At 36.6% G+C, this 21,144-nt stretch overlaps 1 protein-coding gene and 1 long non-coding RNA gene across 3 annotated transcripts in view; one reads left to right on the forward strand and one right to left on the reverse strand.

The window, feature by feature from the left end:
- Positions 1 to 21,144, reverse strand: part of LOC149836525 (nuclear pore complex protein NUP93A-like) — a 52,681-nt gene that overhangs the window by 27,909 nt on the left and 3,628 nt on the right. The window contains exons 6-10 of one of the 2 annotated variants that reach the window (XM_090005409.1): positions 8,566 to 8,835; positions 8,142 to 8,237; positions 1,567 to 1,701; positions 1,258 to 1,311; positions 1,091 to 1,174 (exon numbers count right to left, since the gene is read on the reverse strand). In XM_090005409.1, coding sequence (XP_089861535.1) covers positions 1,091 to 1,174; positions 1,258 to 1,311; positions 1,567 to 1,701; positions 8,142 to 8,237; positions 8,566 to 8,835 — 639 coding nt within the window. The remainder of the gene's footprint in view (positions 1 to 1,090; positions 1,175 to 1,257; positions 1,312 to 1,566; positions 1,702 to 8,141; positions 8,238 to 8,565; positions 8,836 to 21,144) is intronic. The other variant, XM_090005410.1, reaches the window with a different exon arrangement.
- LOC149836526 (uncharacterized) lies at positions 14,671 to 15,119 on the forward strand. The gene is made up of 2 exons (XR_016432030.1): positions 14,671 to 14,716; positions 14,803 to 15,119. It is a non-coding gene; the product is annotated as an uncharacterized LOC149836526 (long non-coding RNA).

Here is a 21,144-nt window from a genome sequence, read left to right on the forward strand (position 1 = left end):
ATATATATATAAACAACCCTTTGTACCCATGTTGTACCCCGTCCCCACACCATTACCTATGTGACATAGGAGCGAACCTTCTTTTCATTCATTTATGCCAAGTTGTTGGCAGTTCCACTGAATTTCCAACAGAAAATCAACTTTACAAAAGCCCTTCCATCACATATTTCTCCTTACCAATAGACAAGCATCAGCTTATTTGATAGGAACTGATCATCCAAATGAGGAGAGAGAAATAAGGGTTCCCTTCTCCCTCTATCTTCAAGAAATAGATAATTTTCATTGCCTTTTTTCTTATAAAGATAGCATGAGGACTTGTATAGTTTTTCCACATATCATTAAAACGTTCTTTCTCATTTCCACATTTTTTCAATTATTTTATAAACTATTCAGCTTAATATTTGTTTTTCTAATGAACATTGTGATTTCTCATGTTTGTCTTATATTTGCTGCTATATACAAGAAATGGGGAAGAAATACCAACTATATACCAAGTCACCATGACAACCATAAAATCCCACTTCTAATCCAACTATGGATAGCAATCTACTAGAAAACTCCAGCTATGTACATGAAGCATGCTGTTGGCGATTTTGCAACACAGAACCAAGGGAAGTCCAACCAATATGTTCCCATGATTGGACTGTGGAGCACAACAAAAGTGACAAAAGAAAAATACTATTCAAGCAAAAGTAAGCTAAAACATTGTCCAAAGCACCATATACTAAAAAATTAAAAGCTAAAATTCAAAACTGGTGCAAAAGAGCAACAATCTAGCCATAATGTTTGCAAAATTTTGGATTTTGGCTGTTATTTCCACAAGAAAGTGAGCACAGTACTGAAACAAATCTTCATTTGAATGTTCACACATTTGAAGTTTCAAGCAAAGTACCCCTAACTTAGAAAACTAGCAATGATTACTAATAAGGAAATCAAAGATCTGCTTAAAGTACATTAATGCAAAGAGTTTCAAAATTGGTTTGACAAGGTCCCACAATTCAAGTAAACACCACGAATATAAATATGCAAACTGGAAGTTAACATTGAAGGAGTTAAAATTTTAAATATCATAAACAAAAATAGCACAGACCTGTTGCCAGGTTGTATCCACAGGAGGTTGCATGCGTGCACCACCTGCATCAAAATCTAGCATGCCATAATCCCTTAATCGTATCTGCAAACATAATTACACTTGTAGATTAAGAAAGCTGTGACAGGGATAACCACTAATGGATGATAAGGTAAAAGCAAACAAACCCTGAGAAAAGCCCGCACTCTTTGTAAATTTCCCACTGCCCCACCAAGAGCAGCCTGCAATAGAATTGACACAATCCAGATGGTTAATGCAAAACAACCCAAAACCTAGCAACTTAGCCAAGGATCTTTACTTTTTTGAATTATTTTTTACTTTTTAAGTTTCTGAACGTTGTACGTTGGAGAAGAAAATGTATCATTCACCTCAGTCTGTTTGCAACAATTGACCATTAACATAAACAACAAGAAAGGAGCAATTCACATCCATTGTGAATCAAGAACGCTGTAATTTTTCCTTTAAAAAAATGGTACCTGAGCAGGATGACTTTGAATCATGTCTAGGATATATTTCTCATGCCCCCATTCTAGGTGTCGCCTTGCACCTATAACCAGAGACATTTTTCTGGAAACTTCATTAGGCCTAGCAGCATTCTCACCTAACAAAGTCTGAATTAAGCAAGCTACCATCAAACTGGAAGTTATGCTAAGACAGCATGCATAAGTATGAGAAAATGTGCAATGAACATGCAATGTGTGCACATATAACCCTTCACATTTAATTGAAGAAATCCTTTCAAGAAGTGATTTGTTCTTAAAAGGTACAATAAATAGAAACAAATGGAATTGTAAGATGGGGGAAGGGGGAGTATGTGTAAGGAAGGTTTGATGAGTTGTTAACTTGTCATTCTGATATCAATAACCCAATTTTTTTTTAAACAATGGATCTAAGGTTGGATAATCTGAGGTAACATCAAAACTCACTCGATGCTCCCATCCTGATAGGGTAAACTCGGCATCAGATTAACTCACAAAGAGGACAATAATTAAATCTAAATGAGCAAATCCATGAGAGTAATTGGTGTGTTAGAATGGTCAAGCAGTGTCATAATGACATAGTCGCCATTATCAGTACTGGCAATATCTCAGGGAGGCAATCTCTCAGGATATTTTTCCTTTTGCTACAAGGCTCAGATAAAGAAGGCAAAAAGCAAATCTGAAATCTAACTCTTATTAGGCAGAGTGTTCTTCCTCAATTCATTTGAAAAACAGCATCAAACATTTGGAAAGGTACTGTTAGATTGTAATCCATAATTGTATTATCCCATATATATTTTATATATATAAAGAGAGATACATATCAATATATATTTCATATATATGTACATCTCTCTCTCTCTCTCTCTCTCTCTCTCTCTCTATATATATATATATATATATATATATATATATTAGCCATAAGGGTATTTTAGTCTTTTCCCTCTTTTGCGCATATTCATATTTTTTAATATATTTGTAATTTTCCTTTTTATTTTTATTTTCTTTCTTTTGTACTTAGTGTACCTTGGGGGCCCACACAATAGACGTTGGGCCCCTCCAACGGTCACATTTGTGACTGTATGTGACCGTTGGAGGGGCTCCAACGTCTATGTGTGGAGCCCCTCCAAGGCCCACTCAATGCATTATAAATAGGGGCTCCTCCCCTTGTATTTGTTAAGGCTTTGAGTCAAAGCCCAAGTGTTCTTCAATAAAGTTTTTTTTTTATTCTTTTATGCCTTTGTGCATTCGTGAGATTTAGTGAGTTGTGCTTTTGTGCACAAGTGTTCTGAGAGTGCTTATTGTGCATGTGTGCACATGTTTATCATCAAGAATATTAAGGTCTTGATCATAGTATCTTGTTGAATATACTTTCACATGGTATCAGAGCCTTGTTGGAGAAAGAAAGATCGGGTGGATTCTACTTTTTTCTGGTGCCTCAAAAAACGTGCTCTCAATTTTTTAGAGATTGGAGTGGATTTTCTTGTTCATCCAATATTTTAGAAGACTCTTCTATCAAGAAAGATCAAAAAATCCTTTGCGGTACATATTCTTTTTCATCATCTCTCCTCTCTAATGGGTAAAAAAACTTTCATTTCTCTCTCAGCTTCAAACTCAATGGATCCAACTATAACGTTTGGGCTAGAAACATGGAGGCCCATATCAAAGGAAAAGGGCTTTGGGGCTATGTCCAAGACTCGATTCCCGAACCGGAGCCAAAGATAACCTTGATGGAGGAAGGAGAAATAAAAATCCTTAAAGGCAGGCTCTTGAAAACTACACCAAAAAGCATGAAGAATGGGAGATGAGGAATTTTAAAATCCTCTCATGGATTTTCTCATCCGTAGAAACAAGAATTAACGTCAATATTATCAAGTTTAAGAAGGTTTCTCAAGCGTGAAAATACCTTGAGAAGATGTACACCTCTAGGGACTTGTCCCATAAGTATTACCTCCAAAAGAGGGCGCTAACTCTCCATCAAGGGGAGATAACTATAAGGGAGTATTTTGCCAAACTCTCTTCTATTTGGGACGAGTTTGCTATGCTCGAACCCCAGTGGAGTGGAGAAGCCATAGTGCTTCGTCATAAACAATTGAAAGAAGATAGATTTTTTAATTTCTTGAATGGGCTTAGGCACGAATTCGAACAAATCCGGTCTTCTCTTTTATTCGCCTTCACTTCCCCCTCTCTTGAAGATGTAATCAATAAACTAAGTGGGCTAAGTGGGGAAGAGACTCGTATGAGTATAAGCAAGAACAACCCAAGTGTTCTTGCTACACCTTCCAATAATGAAGAAAATGAAGGTGCTAATGTCGTTTCAAGACTGGGGAGTAACTTGAGGACCTACAAACCTCCTCGCTTCAATAATCAAAACTCAAGTAGTCAAGTAGGAAAGATAGATTATAGCAAGCTTTTAGGCCATTTTTTTAAGAAACCGGAGCACATTAAGCCTATTTGCCCAAAGTGGAAAAAGTTACTAGCCATGGCTACTACATCCCAACCTCAAAAGAAAGAGTGATTGTCATCTTCAAATGGAGCTCTCTTATTGCAACAAATCATGGATGCACTTCAACCTCTTCTAAAAGGGGCTATTTTCGGAGCCGCCATGTTAACATCTTCTCCTCCCGGTAAGACCTCTTGGCTTTTATATTCAGGTGCTTCTTTTCACATGACTCCAAGTTTTAGCTCTTTTTCCGAATATTCAAAAAATCTCTCTCCTTCTTTTGTTTCAACCGCGGATAGAACATCTCTTGAAGTAAAAGGAATAGGAAATTTTGAAAAACAAGGGTTCTTTATTCCAAAAATTATATTTATACCCAAATTAAACTTAAATTTGCTTGTTGTTTCTCAACTCTCAGATCATGGGTGTGATATAAAGTTTTCATCTAACAAATGTTGGATACAGGATCGTCGGTCCGGAAGATTGATTGGGAAAGGCTCTAGGAAGAGCGATTTATACTATGTTGATTCCCTTCAAATTTCAAAGAACCTGTTTTGTAATATTGTCCATCAAAAGAATATTAATGTGCGGCACAAGAGACTTGTACACCCAAATATTATTAAAATTTCTCATTTACCTTTTGTTAAAAATCTATGTAAAAGTGATTTCACTTGTAACGACTGTATACTTGGGAAAATGAAAAAATTGCCTTTTTGTCAAAGATCAATGTTTACAACAAGACCTTTTGAAATTGTCCATTCGGATGTATGGGGGCCGGCACCCGTTTTATCAAAAGGAGGCTTCGCTTATTATGTCATTTTTGTTGACGACTACACGAGATAATGTTGGATTTATTTTCTTACACACAAATATGAAGTTTTCTCGATCTTTAAAACCTATCATATGATGATTAAAAATCAATTTAATGAAAATCTAAAAAAATTTAGAACTGACTCCGGAGGAGAATACCTTTCAAGTGAATTCAAAAATTATCTTGAAAGTCATGGTATTCTTCACCAAAGATCTTGTCTGAAAACCCCTCAACAAAATGGATTAGCCGAAATGAAGCATAGACATATAATAGAGACAACTTGAACTTTACTTGTTTTTCAAAACATCCCAAAAGGTTTTTAGGCTGAAGCGGCTTTAGCATCTGTCTATCTGATAAACCGGCTACCTTCTAAAAACTTGAACAATATCTCGCCTTTTGAAAAATTGTATACCAAAAAACTTGAACTATAGTCGATTGAAATTTTTTTTTTGTAAATGCTTTGTTGTTACTAACAAGAACGACAAGCTTTCACCAAAAGCCATTGCCTGCGCCTTTCTTAGATATTCTGAAACTCAAAAAGGGTTTCGTTGTTATGATATTAAAAATGATAAGCTATATGTTTTCGGAAATGTGAGTTTTCTGAAAACTGTTAATGGTTTTAAAAGGAGTGAACCCCTTGAAGATAACATGGATTACTCTTTTTTATTTGAAATGTTAGCACATGATGATAGTGATGACGATTTTATTCATGACGACGTCAATGATAAAGAAGATGGTTCTTCTCATCTCCTTATCCCCCAACATAGTAATGAAGAAGCATTGAGAGATCTTATAACATATACTCATAGAGATAGAAACAGTTTTAGGAGTGCAATTGAAAAATACAGTGAACCTAGTGGTTTCAACTCAACAAATGATGAAAACCTACGAAGGACTGAGAGAAGTAGGAAGATGCCCTCTAGGTTTATTTCATATGATTCCTTTACTCCTAAATATAGAGTTTGCCTCAACGTCATTCATTCTTATATAGAACCTAAAAACTTCGAAGAAGCCAAAAAGCATGATGAATGGCTGAAAGCAATGGAATGTGAGCTTTCGGCTCTCAACAAGACAAAGACTTGGGAGTTCCAAGATCTCCCTAAGGGTAAGAAAGCAATAGGATATAGATGGATATTTAAGGTAAAAACTAAGAGCGATAGATCTCTTGAAAGATATAAGGCTCATTTAGTTGCAAAGGGATATATTCAAGAGTACGGGATTGAGTATGAAGAAACTTTTGCCATTGTGGTCCGAATGGTCATTGTCTGATGTCTCGTCATTGTTGTCTCAACTAACAAATGAAACATCTATCAAATGGATGTTAAAAATGCCTTCCTAAATGGTGATCTGAATGAAGAAGTATATATGGATGCTCCACTAGGAATGGAGACTCCCAAAGGAAAAGTGTTTCGCCTTCGAAAAGCACTTTATGGTTTAAAACAAGCTCCCAAAGCTTGGTATGATAGGTTTAACTCTGTAATGTTAGAAAATAGTTTTTCTTCCTGTTTCACTGACACTGTCTTATTTGTTAGAAAAACCAATGCAGGGATTGTCATTCTGCTTTTATATGTAGATGATATGCTTATAACCGAAAGTGATTCTAAGGCGGTTAAAAGCATAAAAACCATTTTAAATGATAGGTTTGAAATGTCTGATTTGGGATTTCTAACTTATTTTTTGGGTATTGAATTAACATACTCATAGAGGGTACTTTTTATCTCAAACTAAGCTTGCTTCTGAGATTATTGACAGGTCAGGTATTACGGATGATAAGGTTTGTGAAACTCCTGCTATAGTAGAAGCCAAAATGAAGACTGATGATAGTATTCCTCTCTCTGATCCCACCCCCTACAGACAGCTTGTGGGATCATTAATGTATCTGAGTATTACTAGACCAGATACCTCTCATGTAGTTCATACTACAAGTTAGTTTTAACATGCACCAACATCAGTCTACATGAGTGCCATCTTGCGGGTTGTAAGATACATAAAGGGCACACTAAACAAGAGAGTATTCTTGTCATCTTCTTCTGAATTAAAGTTAATTGCTTATACTGACTCTGACTGGGGAGGTGACCCAAATAACCGTCACTCCACCTCTGATTTTTGCGTATTTTTACGAGACTCACTGATCTCACGGATATGCAAGAAGCAGCAAAAGGTATCTTTATCCTCAACTGAAGTTGAATATCGTGCCATGGCAACTACTACCATGGAAATTGTATGGATTCGTCAGCTGCTAAAAGACATGGGGATCAATGTAGACAGGTCAACCAAGCTATGTTGTGATAACAAAAGTGCAATTTACATTGCCAAAAATCATATTTTTCATGAGAGCACAAAACATACTGAGATGGACCGTCACTATGTGCGAGAAGCATACTTGAAGGGAGTCATAGATCTTTCATATGTAACATCTGAATATCAGCTGGCAGATTTCTTCACCAAAGCGTTGTGCTCACCTCGCTTCAACTTTCTTCTGAGCAACTTTCGGTCATCATGCCCTAAGTTTGAGGGGGTGTTAAATTGTAATTCATAATTGTATTATCTCATATATATTTTATATATATAAAGAGAGATACATATACATATATATTTCATATATATGTATATGTATCTATCTATCTATATATATACAATATATATCTTAGTCATAAGGGTATTTTAGTCTTTTCTCTCTTTTTGTGCATATTCATATTTTTTAATATGTTTGTGGTTTTCCTTTTTATTTTTATTTTTTTCTTTTTTTATTTTCTTTCTTTTGTACTTAGTGTACCTTGGGGGGCACACAATAGACATTGGGCCCCACCAACGGTCACATTTGTGACCGTTGGAGGGGCACCAACATCTATGTGTGGAGTCCCTCCAAGGCCCACTCAATGCATTATAAATAGGGGCGCCTCCCCTTGTATTTGTTAAGGCTTTGAGTCAAAGCCCAAGTGTTCTTCAATAAAGTTTTTTTATTCTTTTATGCCTTTGTGCATTTGTGAGATTTAGTGAGTTGTGTTTTTGTGCACAAGTGTTCTAAGAGTGCTTACTGTGCATGTGTGCATGTGTTTATCATCAAGAATATTAAGGTTTTGATCATAGTATCTTGTTGAAGATACTTTCAAGGGTACAATAATAAATGTATATGATGAAATTTTCCCAAGACATTTACCTATCTTTCCAACATTATCTCAATATTCAGCATGTTGATATTCATAATGTTTCATTCTCAAAATCATTTCTACCAACTTATAGCACTACCACTGCCATATATTTAGAATACCAGTAACATACGTTACTATGCTTGATGAGCAGAATGAATTCAAATGCTACCTGAATCAGATGCCATATCTTCTGCATACTGACGGACTTAGTGCCAGAGGAATCAAGATTCAGTCCTTCGTAAGCATTCTTAAATGCTGTAGCAATCTAACATAAAAAAAAACACACATAATCAAGGAAATCAGAAGTGCAGTTCAAATCTTCAGCACAATGCAGAAATTTCACCACCACATTAACATCAGTGAAGAAATTCACAAAACAAAAGCAAAGCAGCAAATTTAAGTCGTACATCCTCCTCGTGGAAAATGTAAAAAGACAAGTAAAGAAAGCAACTTATGCTGACCAGTGACCACACAGAAAAGGAAAGGAAAGAGACAAACATGCAGAAGCTCAGACAATAACACTCTGGTAGACTCTTGAAACAATCAGACCCACAAATAAGAATTTTGGACACTAGTTAAACTTTTGGCCTTACATTGAAAGGTAAACCACGCTCTCTTGCATCATTGAGATTCTTCACAACATCCGAATAAACAGAAGCCTTTTTCTCGAGAATGTTCTTGTCAGACAAAGGCATCAGTTCCATACCCGATTGACCAACAGAAACCTGTGGTTTAGAAGCTGTTGATGGCATCTGACTTGGACGAGTAACAATGGTTCCTAAAGCAGCACTGTTTGTCCTCGGCATCGTAGATATGCGGTTCAAACTCTGCGAAAATTCTCTCTTTTCTTTTTGCCAATCATCCTGTTTCAAGATAGAGTTATCAGAAATAGAGGATTCCGTAAGAAATGCAATGTTCCTTTCCTATGATATGTATGAAAATGATTTGCATTTACCAACGTAGCAACAATACAAGAGACGGCTGAAAACAGTGACTCCAAAAAGAACTAACTCTTTTTCCAGCCTTCCAGACTATATAACCAAGTTCTGGGGGGATAAAAAAAGGGAGTGATGATACAAACGTGAGCAGTCACAAAGAAGACATCCTAGGAACTAGCGAAAAGTAAAAGCTTTAGCCAGCAAATGTGCAGATATAGGTCAAAATCAGAGCCAATGACTAACAGAATTGCCCCTCACTCCCTAAGTCCAGCTGTGCCAATGGCACAGATGTTTTGCAACAGCTGCTAAGCCACTATGAATGCACATTGAACCTAATGTATTGGGTCAAAGGAATTTGTCACCATAAAAAATATTGTCTGAACCTTACGCCATAGCATATGGGGAAGCGTGCTTCCCCAAAGCGCATTTCGGAAGCGCGAAATGTGGTACTTCCGAAACGTGTGGGGTAGCACAAAAACAAAAATTTGAGAAGCCCACTTCCCATTTAGGGGAAGCATGCTTCCCAATTTAAGGGAAGCTCGCTTCTCCTCATTTTTTTTTTCTTAATTTTTTCTCTAACCTCTCGCTTCCTAGGTTCCCTTCCGAGACGATTCCTGGTTCGCTTCTAAGTCATCCTGCGCTTCCCGCTTCGTAAAATTTTGGAAGTGTCTCGCTTCCGCTTCTTGAATCGCTTCCCGCTCCCACTTCCCCGACTGGCAACTTTGGTCCGAACCATGAGGATCCAAGAAGAGGTGACTATTGATACGTCACAAGTTTGGATCCAAATCCAATATTGGATCCAAATCACAGCTCTACATCACGTCCCAGTATGTTATATTTCAATGTATTATATTATTTTATCTATTTTACCCCTATTAATTGTTGTTGCTTATTTACGTGAATTAAGGGCATATTTGTAACATAAAAATATGATTATGTTGATTAAAAGAAAGCCCACAACCCTATCGTGTGTGGGAAAATTTTTGCTGCAGCCCCTTTGTCCCATCTTCTCTCTGATTTTCTCTCTAGTGTTTCAGGTGACGTGATCTGATTTTCATGGCATCAGAGCACGGTTGGAACTCAATCTTCTCGTTGAGGTAAGTCTGGAAAGATCTGATTTACTTCCTCTCCTTCCTAATCTTTTATTCCCTTCTCATTCTTATTGTTTTCTCCTTCCTGGTTTTTTATTCCCTTCTCATTCTTATCGTTTTCTCCTTGTCTATTTGGTTCTAAATCGATTTTGGATCTCTGAGAAATCACAGTCATAACCAAAATCGATTTGAGCTCCAGAAAATCAATATTGATTTCTCTCTGTGTTTCTTGTTCCAATCAATATCGGTCTCTTTTCTGTTTTTAGAAAAAAAATATCAATTTACTTCCTTTCCCTAATTTTTGAAAATTGATTTTCATCTTCTTCAAATCGATTTGGGTTTTAGCTGTCGATCCCACTTATTGTTCATCCTAGTTCAGATTTGATTCAAACTTAAATCAGATCTGATTATTGTTGTTCTCAAATTTGTTATTTTGTCTCTTGATTCACGTTTTTCCTAGGTCTAAATACAATCGTCATTGAAATTTTGGATTCTCGTCAAATTTCAATTCTATTTGCGTGCTAATATTTCATAATGATTTCAAGTCCAGCTGACTTTATATTGCACATCAGTGTTGTTAAAAACGCGCCTCAAGGCGCAAAAAGCGCGCCTCGCCTCAAGGCAAGGCCCTTTTCGCCTTGAGGCGCACTTAAAAAGCGCAACAGCCTCAAGGCGTACGCCTCATGCGCCTTGAGGCGTCCGCCTTGAGGCGAGGCGCGCCTCAAAATGAGGCGCGCATTAAGAAATCGGATGGCCCGGACCCGAGTTCGACCTGAATCCGGGCCCGTATTCTCGAAAGATCGAGAACCTGTCTTTAAAAAAGACAGGCGCTTGGGGCGAGGGAAAGCCCTCGCCCCTTCTCTCTCCACTCCGTCCCCTCTCGTCCCCCGCCATTGCTCGCCGCTGGCCACCACTCGCCACCGGCCACCACTCGCCACCGGCCACCACCCGTCGCCGGTCATCGCCTCTTCCACCTTCTTCTTTCCTCTGCTGAGAAGGCATCGGCGACCCGCCGGCCACCACTCGCCATCGGCCAGCGACTCACCGCCACCGCCGTCCATTCCGGCGACCTCTGCGTTTTCCGGTGACAGGTAAACTTCTTTGCTTCTTCTTCTTCGTGATGGGTCGACGAAGATCTATGTGTTTTTCCCCAGCTTCTTCTTTTGTCATTTGTTCTTTGTGAAACCGTGTAACCTACGTTTATGGGGAACCCGGCTCCACTCATCCCTATATCATCCTCTGTGGTCATAACTCCCTTTGGGATCTCATTGGTACTAAGTTATTTTGATCAATCTGGCCCTATCGATGGGTTCAACACGTTTGATTTAATAGAAATCAATCTTTTGATAGTGTTCTTTAACAAAAAAAAAAACATGATTTTCAATTTATTTTGACAGTGTTCTTTAACAAAAAAACCATGTTTTTATTAATGGTTATTGATTTTTGAATCAGCAAAAAGTCTTGCACATAAGTCGGATTCTGTCTATTCAAATGTCGATCTTCACTAAATGGATGATGTAGATCACATACACAGGGTCCAATTTGATGAAAACAACTTGCATCAGTGAGGTCCTAATGACAGGAATGGCGATATGGATGACTGGAACCTAAATGTGGTTATGGGTGCCATGCAAAACACTATGCTTGTTTCACTAAATGGAGGAAAAGAGGGATTGAAAGTGTGTTGTTATAGCCTGGCCACGAGCAGGCTGATGCCATGAAGGCCCTCAGAATGATGAAACCACGAGCAGGCCGATGCCATCGGCTTTTTGGATGTTAAAGAAAAAAAAATTTGTGTATGTTTTTGTCTGTGAATTAGTATAAGTCTGAATTCTCTCTTCATGATATGAATTTTCAGTTTGTAGCTAAAAATTTAGAAGTTTGTTTCTTTGATTATTGTATGACAAGCAATATACTTCTGCCATACTTCTTGTTATGAATTGGATGTCTCTGAACTTCCAGGTGACAGATAATATTAGGGCCTTAGGAGATTTGAAGTTAAGTCGATTTTTCATCTGCTTAGCTTTTTGCTTTGTTTTACTGTTCCCATCTTCTTTTTTCTTTTTTTCTTGAGAGATTATTTTACTCTTCCCATCACTCTTTGGTTCTCTACTATGAAAGGTTATCATGTCAACTATTTAGACCACTAGACGCACTCGGCCTAATTTAAATTAAAAAGTAGGCTTATTATATGAATATTTTAATGTTGGCTTTTGTTCCTGTTGTCTTATTAATGACTTTTTTGCCATGTTGTCACTCGTGTTTTTCTTGTCACCTTTTAGCCTTGTTTGTATTTATGTATTAGTTTAGTAACTACGGATTCAAAATATTTTGGATGTTATTCCTTGCATCTTCAAATATAGAAATACTCTAGTCTCTGGACATGCACAAGTAGCCATCTTTTCGCTTTCTTTCAACTAAAAGAACTAAAGAGATCACAATCATGGGTTTGGTTTACAAAACCTGCAACGGACCAAACCTGGTTAAGATGGACAAAATACTTAAAGAACCTTTCAACTCACATTATATTTTGATAGATTTGCAACTTCCTGGCTACTATGCCTTCAGTTAGCATGTTGTATATTAGTATGTTACATTACAGAAGAGTTATGTATGTCGTCATTGTTTTGTTTCTATTACTTTGGCACACATGAGCAACGTAGCTCCTGTTGCTCAATTATGTTTTTTTCTAGGATTCGTATATAGCTTCTACACCAAGATTGTCTATTTTGCATTTGTTTTCATGTAATGTGGTCAGCAGAATGTATGATGTTAATATATATTTTGTGTTATGTATTTTTGCAGTTGAACAATGGCAAAAGATGTAGGATGGGATCATGGAGTTAAAGTTCCAAATCCTACTAAAGATCCCAAACTCGTAGGACATGTAATTTGCAATTACTGTCATAAACAGACTACAGGAGGCATCTATAGGCTAAAACATCACTTAGCTGGCACAAAGCATGGTGTAAGCATGTGCGAAGCGGTTCCACCTGACATGAAAAGATTTTTTCAGAATCATCTAAAGGATCAGAGGCTAAAGAAAGAAGAGTTAGAACAAACCAAGTTCGATATCGGGAGAAGTGTTTATTTTGGATCATCAACCGGCGATAATGTGAATAAAGAAGCTAGTGGATCAGGTAGTGATGCAAAAACAAGTGCAGCTGGTCCTATGGACCTTTTTGTAAACAAAGAAGCACGACAAACCACAATAAACACTGCTTTCAAAAGGGATGAAAGAAAAAATGTATGTCGTGTCATTGGTAGATTTTTTTATGCAAATGCCTTATCATTTAATCTTTGCAACAGTCCATATTTTGGTGCAATGGTAGAAGCTACTGCAAATTATGGGCGAGGGTTCAAACCACCTTCTTATCATGAGATCAGAACGTGGATTTTGAAGGACGAGGTAGATTATACTCATGAAATTTTGAAAGAGTTCAAAAAAGAGTGGCCAAAGGTTTGTTGCAGTATTATGGCAGATGGTTGGACAGATGGGAAAGGAAGAAACTTAATTAATTTTCTTGTGAACAGCTCATCTGGGACAGTATTTTTGAAGTCCGTTGACATCAGCGACATGGAAAAAACTGGTGCAAATTTGTGTCAGTTGTTTGAACAAGTTGTTAAAGAAGTTGGTGAAAGTAATGTGGTGCAATTCATTACAGATAATGCACCAAATTATGTGGCAGCTGGAAATATGTTAACAGCAGGAAAAACATGTTTTTGGATACCATGTGCAGCCCACTGCTTGGATCTTATGTTAGAAGATATTGGAAATATATCAATTTTTAAAGATACAGTGGAAAAGGCAAAAAAAATTACAAGATACATTTATAGTCATGCATGGGTATTAAATTTAATGAGAAAATCCACAAAGAAGAAAGAACTTCTGCGTCCAACCGTCACTCGTTTTGCCACAACATATCTTACACTTCATAGTATTGGATGTTATAAGAAAGAGTTAAAGTCGATGTTCTTATCTTCGAATTTTAGAACATCTAATTACTATAAAAAATCTGATGCTAAGAACATTTCTTGTATTGTTCTTAATGATCATAAGTTTTGGGCTGTCAAATCATATGCAATTAAAGCTACACTACCTCTCGTCAAAGTGTTGCGACTCGTTGATGCAGACGAACCTGCTATGGGATTTTTGTATGAGGCAATAGATAGAGCGAAGGAGGAAATTGCTTCAAACCTTGACAATGTCCAAAGAAAATATAAACCTATTTGGGATATCATTGATAGACGATGGGACTTGCAACTTCATAAGCCTTTGCATGCAGCTGCCTATTATTTAAATCCACATTTTCATTATGCTGACAACTTCAACCCTGATGGAGAAGTTATGGGTGACTTTTATGATTGTGTTGAAAAAATAGTTTTTGATGCAAATATTCGGTTGAAAATTACAACATAAATTGATGCATTTAAAAAGGCAAAGGGCTTGTTTGGCGGAGTTGTTACAACAAGAAAATTAAAAAGTCCTGGTAAGTTTGCAATTATGTTATTATTTGTCAATATTTTTTTATGTTTTTGTTAATTATGACATTCTTAATGTTTTTATCAATTTTTTATTATTTTATTTGAATGCAGCTGATTGCTGGAGTTCATTTGGGCACGAAAATCCTGAGTTGATGAATTTTGCAATTCGAATTTTAAGTTTGACATGCAGTGAATCGGGCTGTGAGAGGAATTGGAGTACTTTCTCATTGGTTTGTGACTTTGTATTTTATTTTTGAAATACATTTTTATATGTTTAATTATCTTATATTTGATTATCAATAATTTGAAATTATAGGTGCATACAAAACGAAGGAATAGACTTGAACAAGAGAAGATGAATGCATTGGTTTTTGTAATGTACAATATGAAATTAAGAGAGAGAAATATGAAGAGGAGGGCTACCAAAGACCCTATATGTCTAGATCATATAGACTCAGACGATGAGTGGATTGTGGAGAAGAAAGATCCAGTGTTGCCAAGTGATCCCAATTGGTTGGAGGATTCATGGTTGGATCCGAACTTCGACATAAATGCCATTGAGCATGTGGCTATTGAAAAAGTCACTTCACCTCATGTTTCACAAAGTGGTTCTAGGCAAGACATGTCTTCAAGAGATCGAGGTAAAGTTATATTCCTTTTACCTAGCTATGAATATAAATGTATTTTTTAAATTACATAACATAAATATTTAATACATAATTTTTTATTGAAGGAAAAAGAAAAGCAAAAGAAGTAATTGAGGACGTGGATGAAGAAAGTGTAGATGATGAAGATAAAGAAGAACCTATTTATATGGATTCTTCATATGATGATATTGAAGACTTAAATATTGATGATGACGAGACACAACAAGAGCCTAGGGCCTAATTCATATCATAGAGTTATTGGCCATTTATATGTTTTTTGGGACTTTCAGTTGTAATTGTGAATGTTAACACTCTCATTTTGAAGAATTCTGGACAAATACATTATCATTTGGTTGTTAATGTTAACATGCATTTTTTAATTATGACATGATGTTGTTAGTGCTAATATGCATTTTGTTAATGTTAGTTTTTTATTGAATGAATGCTCATATTTATGCAATTAGATACTTATATAGATCAAGTTGTTGCATTAATGTTACTTTTACATGTTAATCTCATGTTTTTTTCGTATTTATTTGAGATTTTTTATTTCGTGTTGGTTGGCGCTTCATCAATAAAGCATTTCTTATTTATTTATAATTTTAGATAATTTTTATAAATTTTTTAAGTTTAAAAAAAAAAATTTTTGAGGCTTACGCTTTGCGCCTTGAGGCTTACGCCTCGCCTCAGATTTTGGTGGAGCGCCTCGCTACGCCTCAACGCTTTTAACAACACTGTTGCACATTATTGTTGTGACCTTATCTATTCTTTAAAGGGGGGGCAGACAGATTTGTGCTTGAAGTATTTGGGTCAGCTGCCGCAATTTGTGTGCATGCCTACTTCCGTGTTCTCATTTGATATGGATTCTCAGTCTTCTTCAACTCTTTCAGCTAGTTTTCTAAATCAACTAGCCTCTGAAAAATTAACTCCTTCGAACTTTCTCACTTGGAAACGGTAAATTCTACATTTCATTCGTAGTCAAGATCTTTTTGGGCACATAGATGGGTCGATTAAGATCCCACCAGAATTCATTCTACGGGAAGAAAAGGACAAAAAAGGAGTTGTCATCACTTCAATATCGGTTCGAAATCCAAATCATGTTTCTTGGATGAAGTGTGATCAATCAGTGTTGACTTATATCACGTCCACTTTGTCACAGGAGGTTTTAGTGAACATTCCTGATGACTACACAACTATGGAGCTATGGGCTAGGCTGGTGCAAACCTATGCGCATGTTTCAGAGGCAAATATCATGTTTTTAAAGAAGAAATTCTTGAATCTTAAAAAGGGTTGTATGTCAATCATGGAGTACCGTAATAAGATGAAAGAAATTACAGATCAGTTAGCCATGGTTGGATATGAGGTCCCTGATAAGGACAAGGTGCAGCTGGCTCTCAATGGATTAGGACCTGATTATAATGTTTTCTACACCACCCTGTCGTGCTTTAATGAGTTGCCTACCTTTGAGGCTTTGAGCCGAAAATTGCCTCAGATTGAGATGAATCTAGCGAGAATGACTAAGCACTCATCAGCCATAGCAGATAGTCATAATGTGCTTATGTTGAATACTCAGTATGGAAGAGGCAGAGGAAGCATACGAGGAGGACAGGGAAAAGGTCGATGAGGTAACCAAAGAGGTTGTGGGTTGCTTCGACTCCCTAATACTCCTCTCATTCCTTATCAGGGCAAGAAAATACCCACGTGATATATTTGCAAGAAACCAGGGCATGTTAAGGCAAATTGTTGGTATAAGGATGATCTGAGATATGTTGGAGAGCAGAGTTTCCAAAAGAAAAGTGCACCAAATGTGGCTAAAAAATCAAGGACAGAACCGGTAGATAAACAGCTTCTATTACTAGTGTTAACAGGATTGAATCTGAAACAAAATGACCAAGGAGTTTGGTATATTGATTCCAGGGCGACAAATCATATTATCGAAGATAAAGGTAAGCTTAAAAACTTATCTCCTTATTTTGGTAGAGATAGAGTCATTACTAGAGATGGCACTTGTCACCCCATCACGCACACCGAAAAAGCTTTCATTCCCTTGTCCAATTTGAGTCTTCAATTGTCAAATGTCTTTCTTGTTTCAAACATTAAGAAAAATCTTGTGTCAGTCTCTAAGCTTGTTGAAAACACCAATTCCTGTGTCGTTTTTACTCTTGTTTATGTGAAGGATCTCCACTTGAAGAGGACGTTCGCTGAAGGAGAAAGGCGAGGTAACATGTATCTCTTCAGGGAGAATCCATTGGGGTGTACTCATGTCCAAGAAGTTGAAAAGTCACGTTGTTTGGTCAATCAATTAGAGTCGAATAAGTCAAATGTTTGGCATGATCATTTAGCCCATTGTAATAAAGCCTTTATTGAGAGGCTTGTTTCTAGTGAGTTGATTGCAGCGTCCAGTTTGAGTCATAAAATAGATAAAATTTGTCCTAGTTGTCAAGTGTCAAAGAGTCATGTACTTCATTTTGTTTCGAATAATGAAAGAGTTTCTAGATTGCTTGAAATCATTCATTCTGGTGTATGGAGAGCGGCCCCAATCAATTCTCCTTTTGGGAGCCGTTATTATGTAACATTTATTTACAACTGTTCTCGATACACTTGGATATTCTTTATGAAACATAAACATGAAGTCTTTTCAATTTTTAAAAATTTTCATGCTATGGTTCAAAATCAGTTTTCTTTACCCACGGAGACACATTGTTGAAAGTAAGTTGGTCATTATGAATGTGGGATCAGTTTCTTTGTTCCTTCGAACAGAAGCCTTTCATTCAACTTATAAATATGTTGCCTATGAAACTGCTGAAATATAAATCTTCATATTATGAATTGTTTGGAAAACATCCTGATTATGGCTTTCTAAAAGCATATGGCTGCACATGTTATGTGCATATTGACGCCTCTTTTCGAAATAAATTTGACAAAAGAGCCTATGTCTGCAAGTTTATTGGATATGTGGATGATTATAAAGGGTATAGGCATTATGATGTTGAACAAAAATGCATTTGTATTTTCAGAAATGTTTTTTGATAAATCTGATTTTGATTTAAAAGGCAGCAAGATACAAAGTGTTTAATTGCTGGAAAAATGTTGTATCAGCCATGGTTAGATGATGGTGTGCTTCCTATTGAGGCAGCATCAGCAAATGATTCAAATTGGGATAGATTAGAAGGTGAGCATGCGGAATTGGATCAGAAAAATGTTGATGGACAGTAAATTGGTCAATCAGATGGCGTAGGAGGAAGGTTTAAAGGGATTGTATATAGCCGTAGGATGCAAGATGCTGCCAAAAATGTTGAATCTGAAAATGTATCTGAAAGGAGCCCAAAAGAAGAAAACATTGAGTCTAGAAATGACCGAACCGGAGAATATCAAATAAACAGAAGATCTGGAAGGGTGCGACATCCCATTGATAGATGGGTAAGTTGTGAAAATTTCAGCATGGATCGTCAAATTTTCTTAGTTGTGTCTCAACAGGAAGAACCACGGTCATATAACCAAGCCTCAAAATCCAAGGCCATGAATGAAGAAATGTAGGCTTTGTATGAATGTAGAACATGGGATATTGTAAAAAGACATGTTGGAAAGAGTGTTGTCGAATCAAAATGGGTCTTTAAAATAAAATGCATGCCAGCATAGAGTGATACAAGGCAAGATTGGTTGCAAAGGAGTTTACTAAGGAACATGGATTGGATTATGATGAAACGTTCAGCCCAACGGTGAAGATGGAAACCATCAGAGTAGTTTTTTCTCTAGCAGTGGATTATGGATGGCATTTAAGTCAACTAGATGTTAAAAATGTGTTCTTGCACAAAGATCTTAAGAAAGAGGTGTATATGGAACAGCCGCAGGGATACAATGACAAAGAACCAGCTAGTTATGTATGCAAACTAAACAAGGCTATATATGGACTGAAAAAAGGCTTCGCGGTCATGGTTTGAGAGTTTTTCTCTCAAAATTCAGCAACATGGATTTTGTCGTTCTTCTTTAGACCATTCTTTGTTCATTTGCAAAACTGATAATTGGATTACAGTATTACTTATTTATGTTGATGATATCATCATTGCAAGAAACTCTGAAAATCATATTAATGATATCAAAGGAATGTTGAATAGCATATTCAAGATGAAAGACTTGGGAAAACTCAAATATTTCTTGGGTGTTGAGGTTGATCAAAAACAAGACTCATTGGTGTTGACCCAACACAAATATACTATTGATTTACTCAATCGAGCTGGAACGAGGGATTGCAAACCAATATTTACTCCAAGTGTCTTGCAGCAACAACTTGGACGCGAAGAAGGGTATGTTTTTAGCGATCCTACAAGATATAGAAGTATCGTGGGTATGCTTCAATACCTCACATTTACTTGGCTTGACGTTGCTTATGTTGTCGATCAAGTTTCTCAGTTCATGCACCGCCCCCCCCCCCATATCTCATGTTGAAGTTGTCAAAAGAATTCTTAGATATCTAAAAGGTACCCTTGAAGATGAGTTATGTTATCAAGAGGGTGACTGTGGAGAACGTGATTTAACAATCATGGCCTTTTAAGATGTTGATTGGGCAGGGGATCCGAATGAAAGAAGGTCTATCTCTGAGTATTGTGTTTTTATTGTTAATAACTTAGTTTCATGGAGCAACAAGAAGCATAAAGCATTGGCTCCATGGTTGCAGTAGCATATGAAATTACTTGGATTAGATATTTATTGTCCAATCTACATCAAAAAATGTCAAGTTTCATCTTGTTTTGGGATAATCAAAGTGCAGTCAAAATATCCCTCAATCCTATTCAGCATGGAAGAACAAAGCATATAGAGATAGATCAGTACTTTATTAGAAGCAAAATTGAAAGTGGAGAGATCTCTACGCAAATTGTTGGGACCCAGGATCAAGTTGCAGATTTGTTCACAAAGGGATTAAGTAAAGAAAGGTTTTGGTACTTGAAGAGCAAGTTGTTCATGGTTCTTACCGTGCACAACTTAAGAAGCGTATTGATACGTGACGGGTTTGGAGCCAGATTCAATACTGGATCCAAATCACATCTCTACATCACGTCCCAGCATGTTATATTTCAACATGTACTATTTTGTCTATTTTACCCTTATTAATTGTTGTTGCTTATGTATGTGAATTAAGGGCATATTTGTAACATAAAATATGATTATGTTGAATAAAAGGAATCCCACAACCCTATAGTGTTTGGGAAAATTTTCGCTGCAGCCCCTTTGTCTTGTCTTCTCTCTGATCTTCTCTCTAGTGTTTCAGGTGACGTGATCTGAGTTCCAGTGACTTCACGTTTGCCCGGTCTGAGCTGAAATAGGCACAACTCAAACCAATCGGAGCTTGTATTGCATCTTAAATGGAACTGAATGCATGCGAACTTAAGGTTGAGTCAAAAGCTAAGTTCAAACATATATGATTCATACCCATAAGAGTTGGATCTAGTTCAACCCATGGATCATGATACCTCGGAGTTGAACTTATATGATCTTGCAATAACCCATATTAGCTTATATAGTTGGATCTTTTACTGAGTCAAATCGAGTTGAAAATGATTAAAGTACAATTAAACAAGAGAATAAGAATAATTGAATAAATAGGGAAAAAAACACCTCCACTACCATGAAAACTAGGTGCTGTTTATATTTTTCGAAACAGATAATAAACAGTTCATCCAAACAATAATTGTCCTATTTTAAAATAAGCATGAAGAAAATGAATTGAAACAAATACATCCAAACATTAGTTTAATATCAACAAATAGTTCTTAACATTAACAAATCAATCAAGTAACTAATCACCATCACCATCATCATAGGTGAAGATTGGGCACTAGGAGAGCACCTATGGGGCAATTAAAAAATATAATTTTTCAAATATTTTACATATTATGTTAGCAAAACACAAAATCACAAAATCGTAGGATTGAAATTTTAGCTATTTTTCAGATTCTCCCGATTCAAAAATTTTATGCAAAACTTAATTTTTTATTTGGGGTTTCTCGACATTG

Source organism: Nuphar pumila, chromosome 5, assembly GCF_984573655.1.
Source record: "Nuphar pumila chromosome 5, dmNupPumi1.hap1.1, whole genome shotgun sequence".
Lineage (NCBI taxonomy): Eukaryota > Viridiplantae > Streptophyta > Magnoliopsida > Nymphaeales > Nymphaeaceae > Nuphar > Nuphar pumila.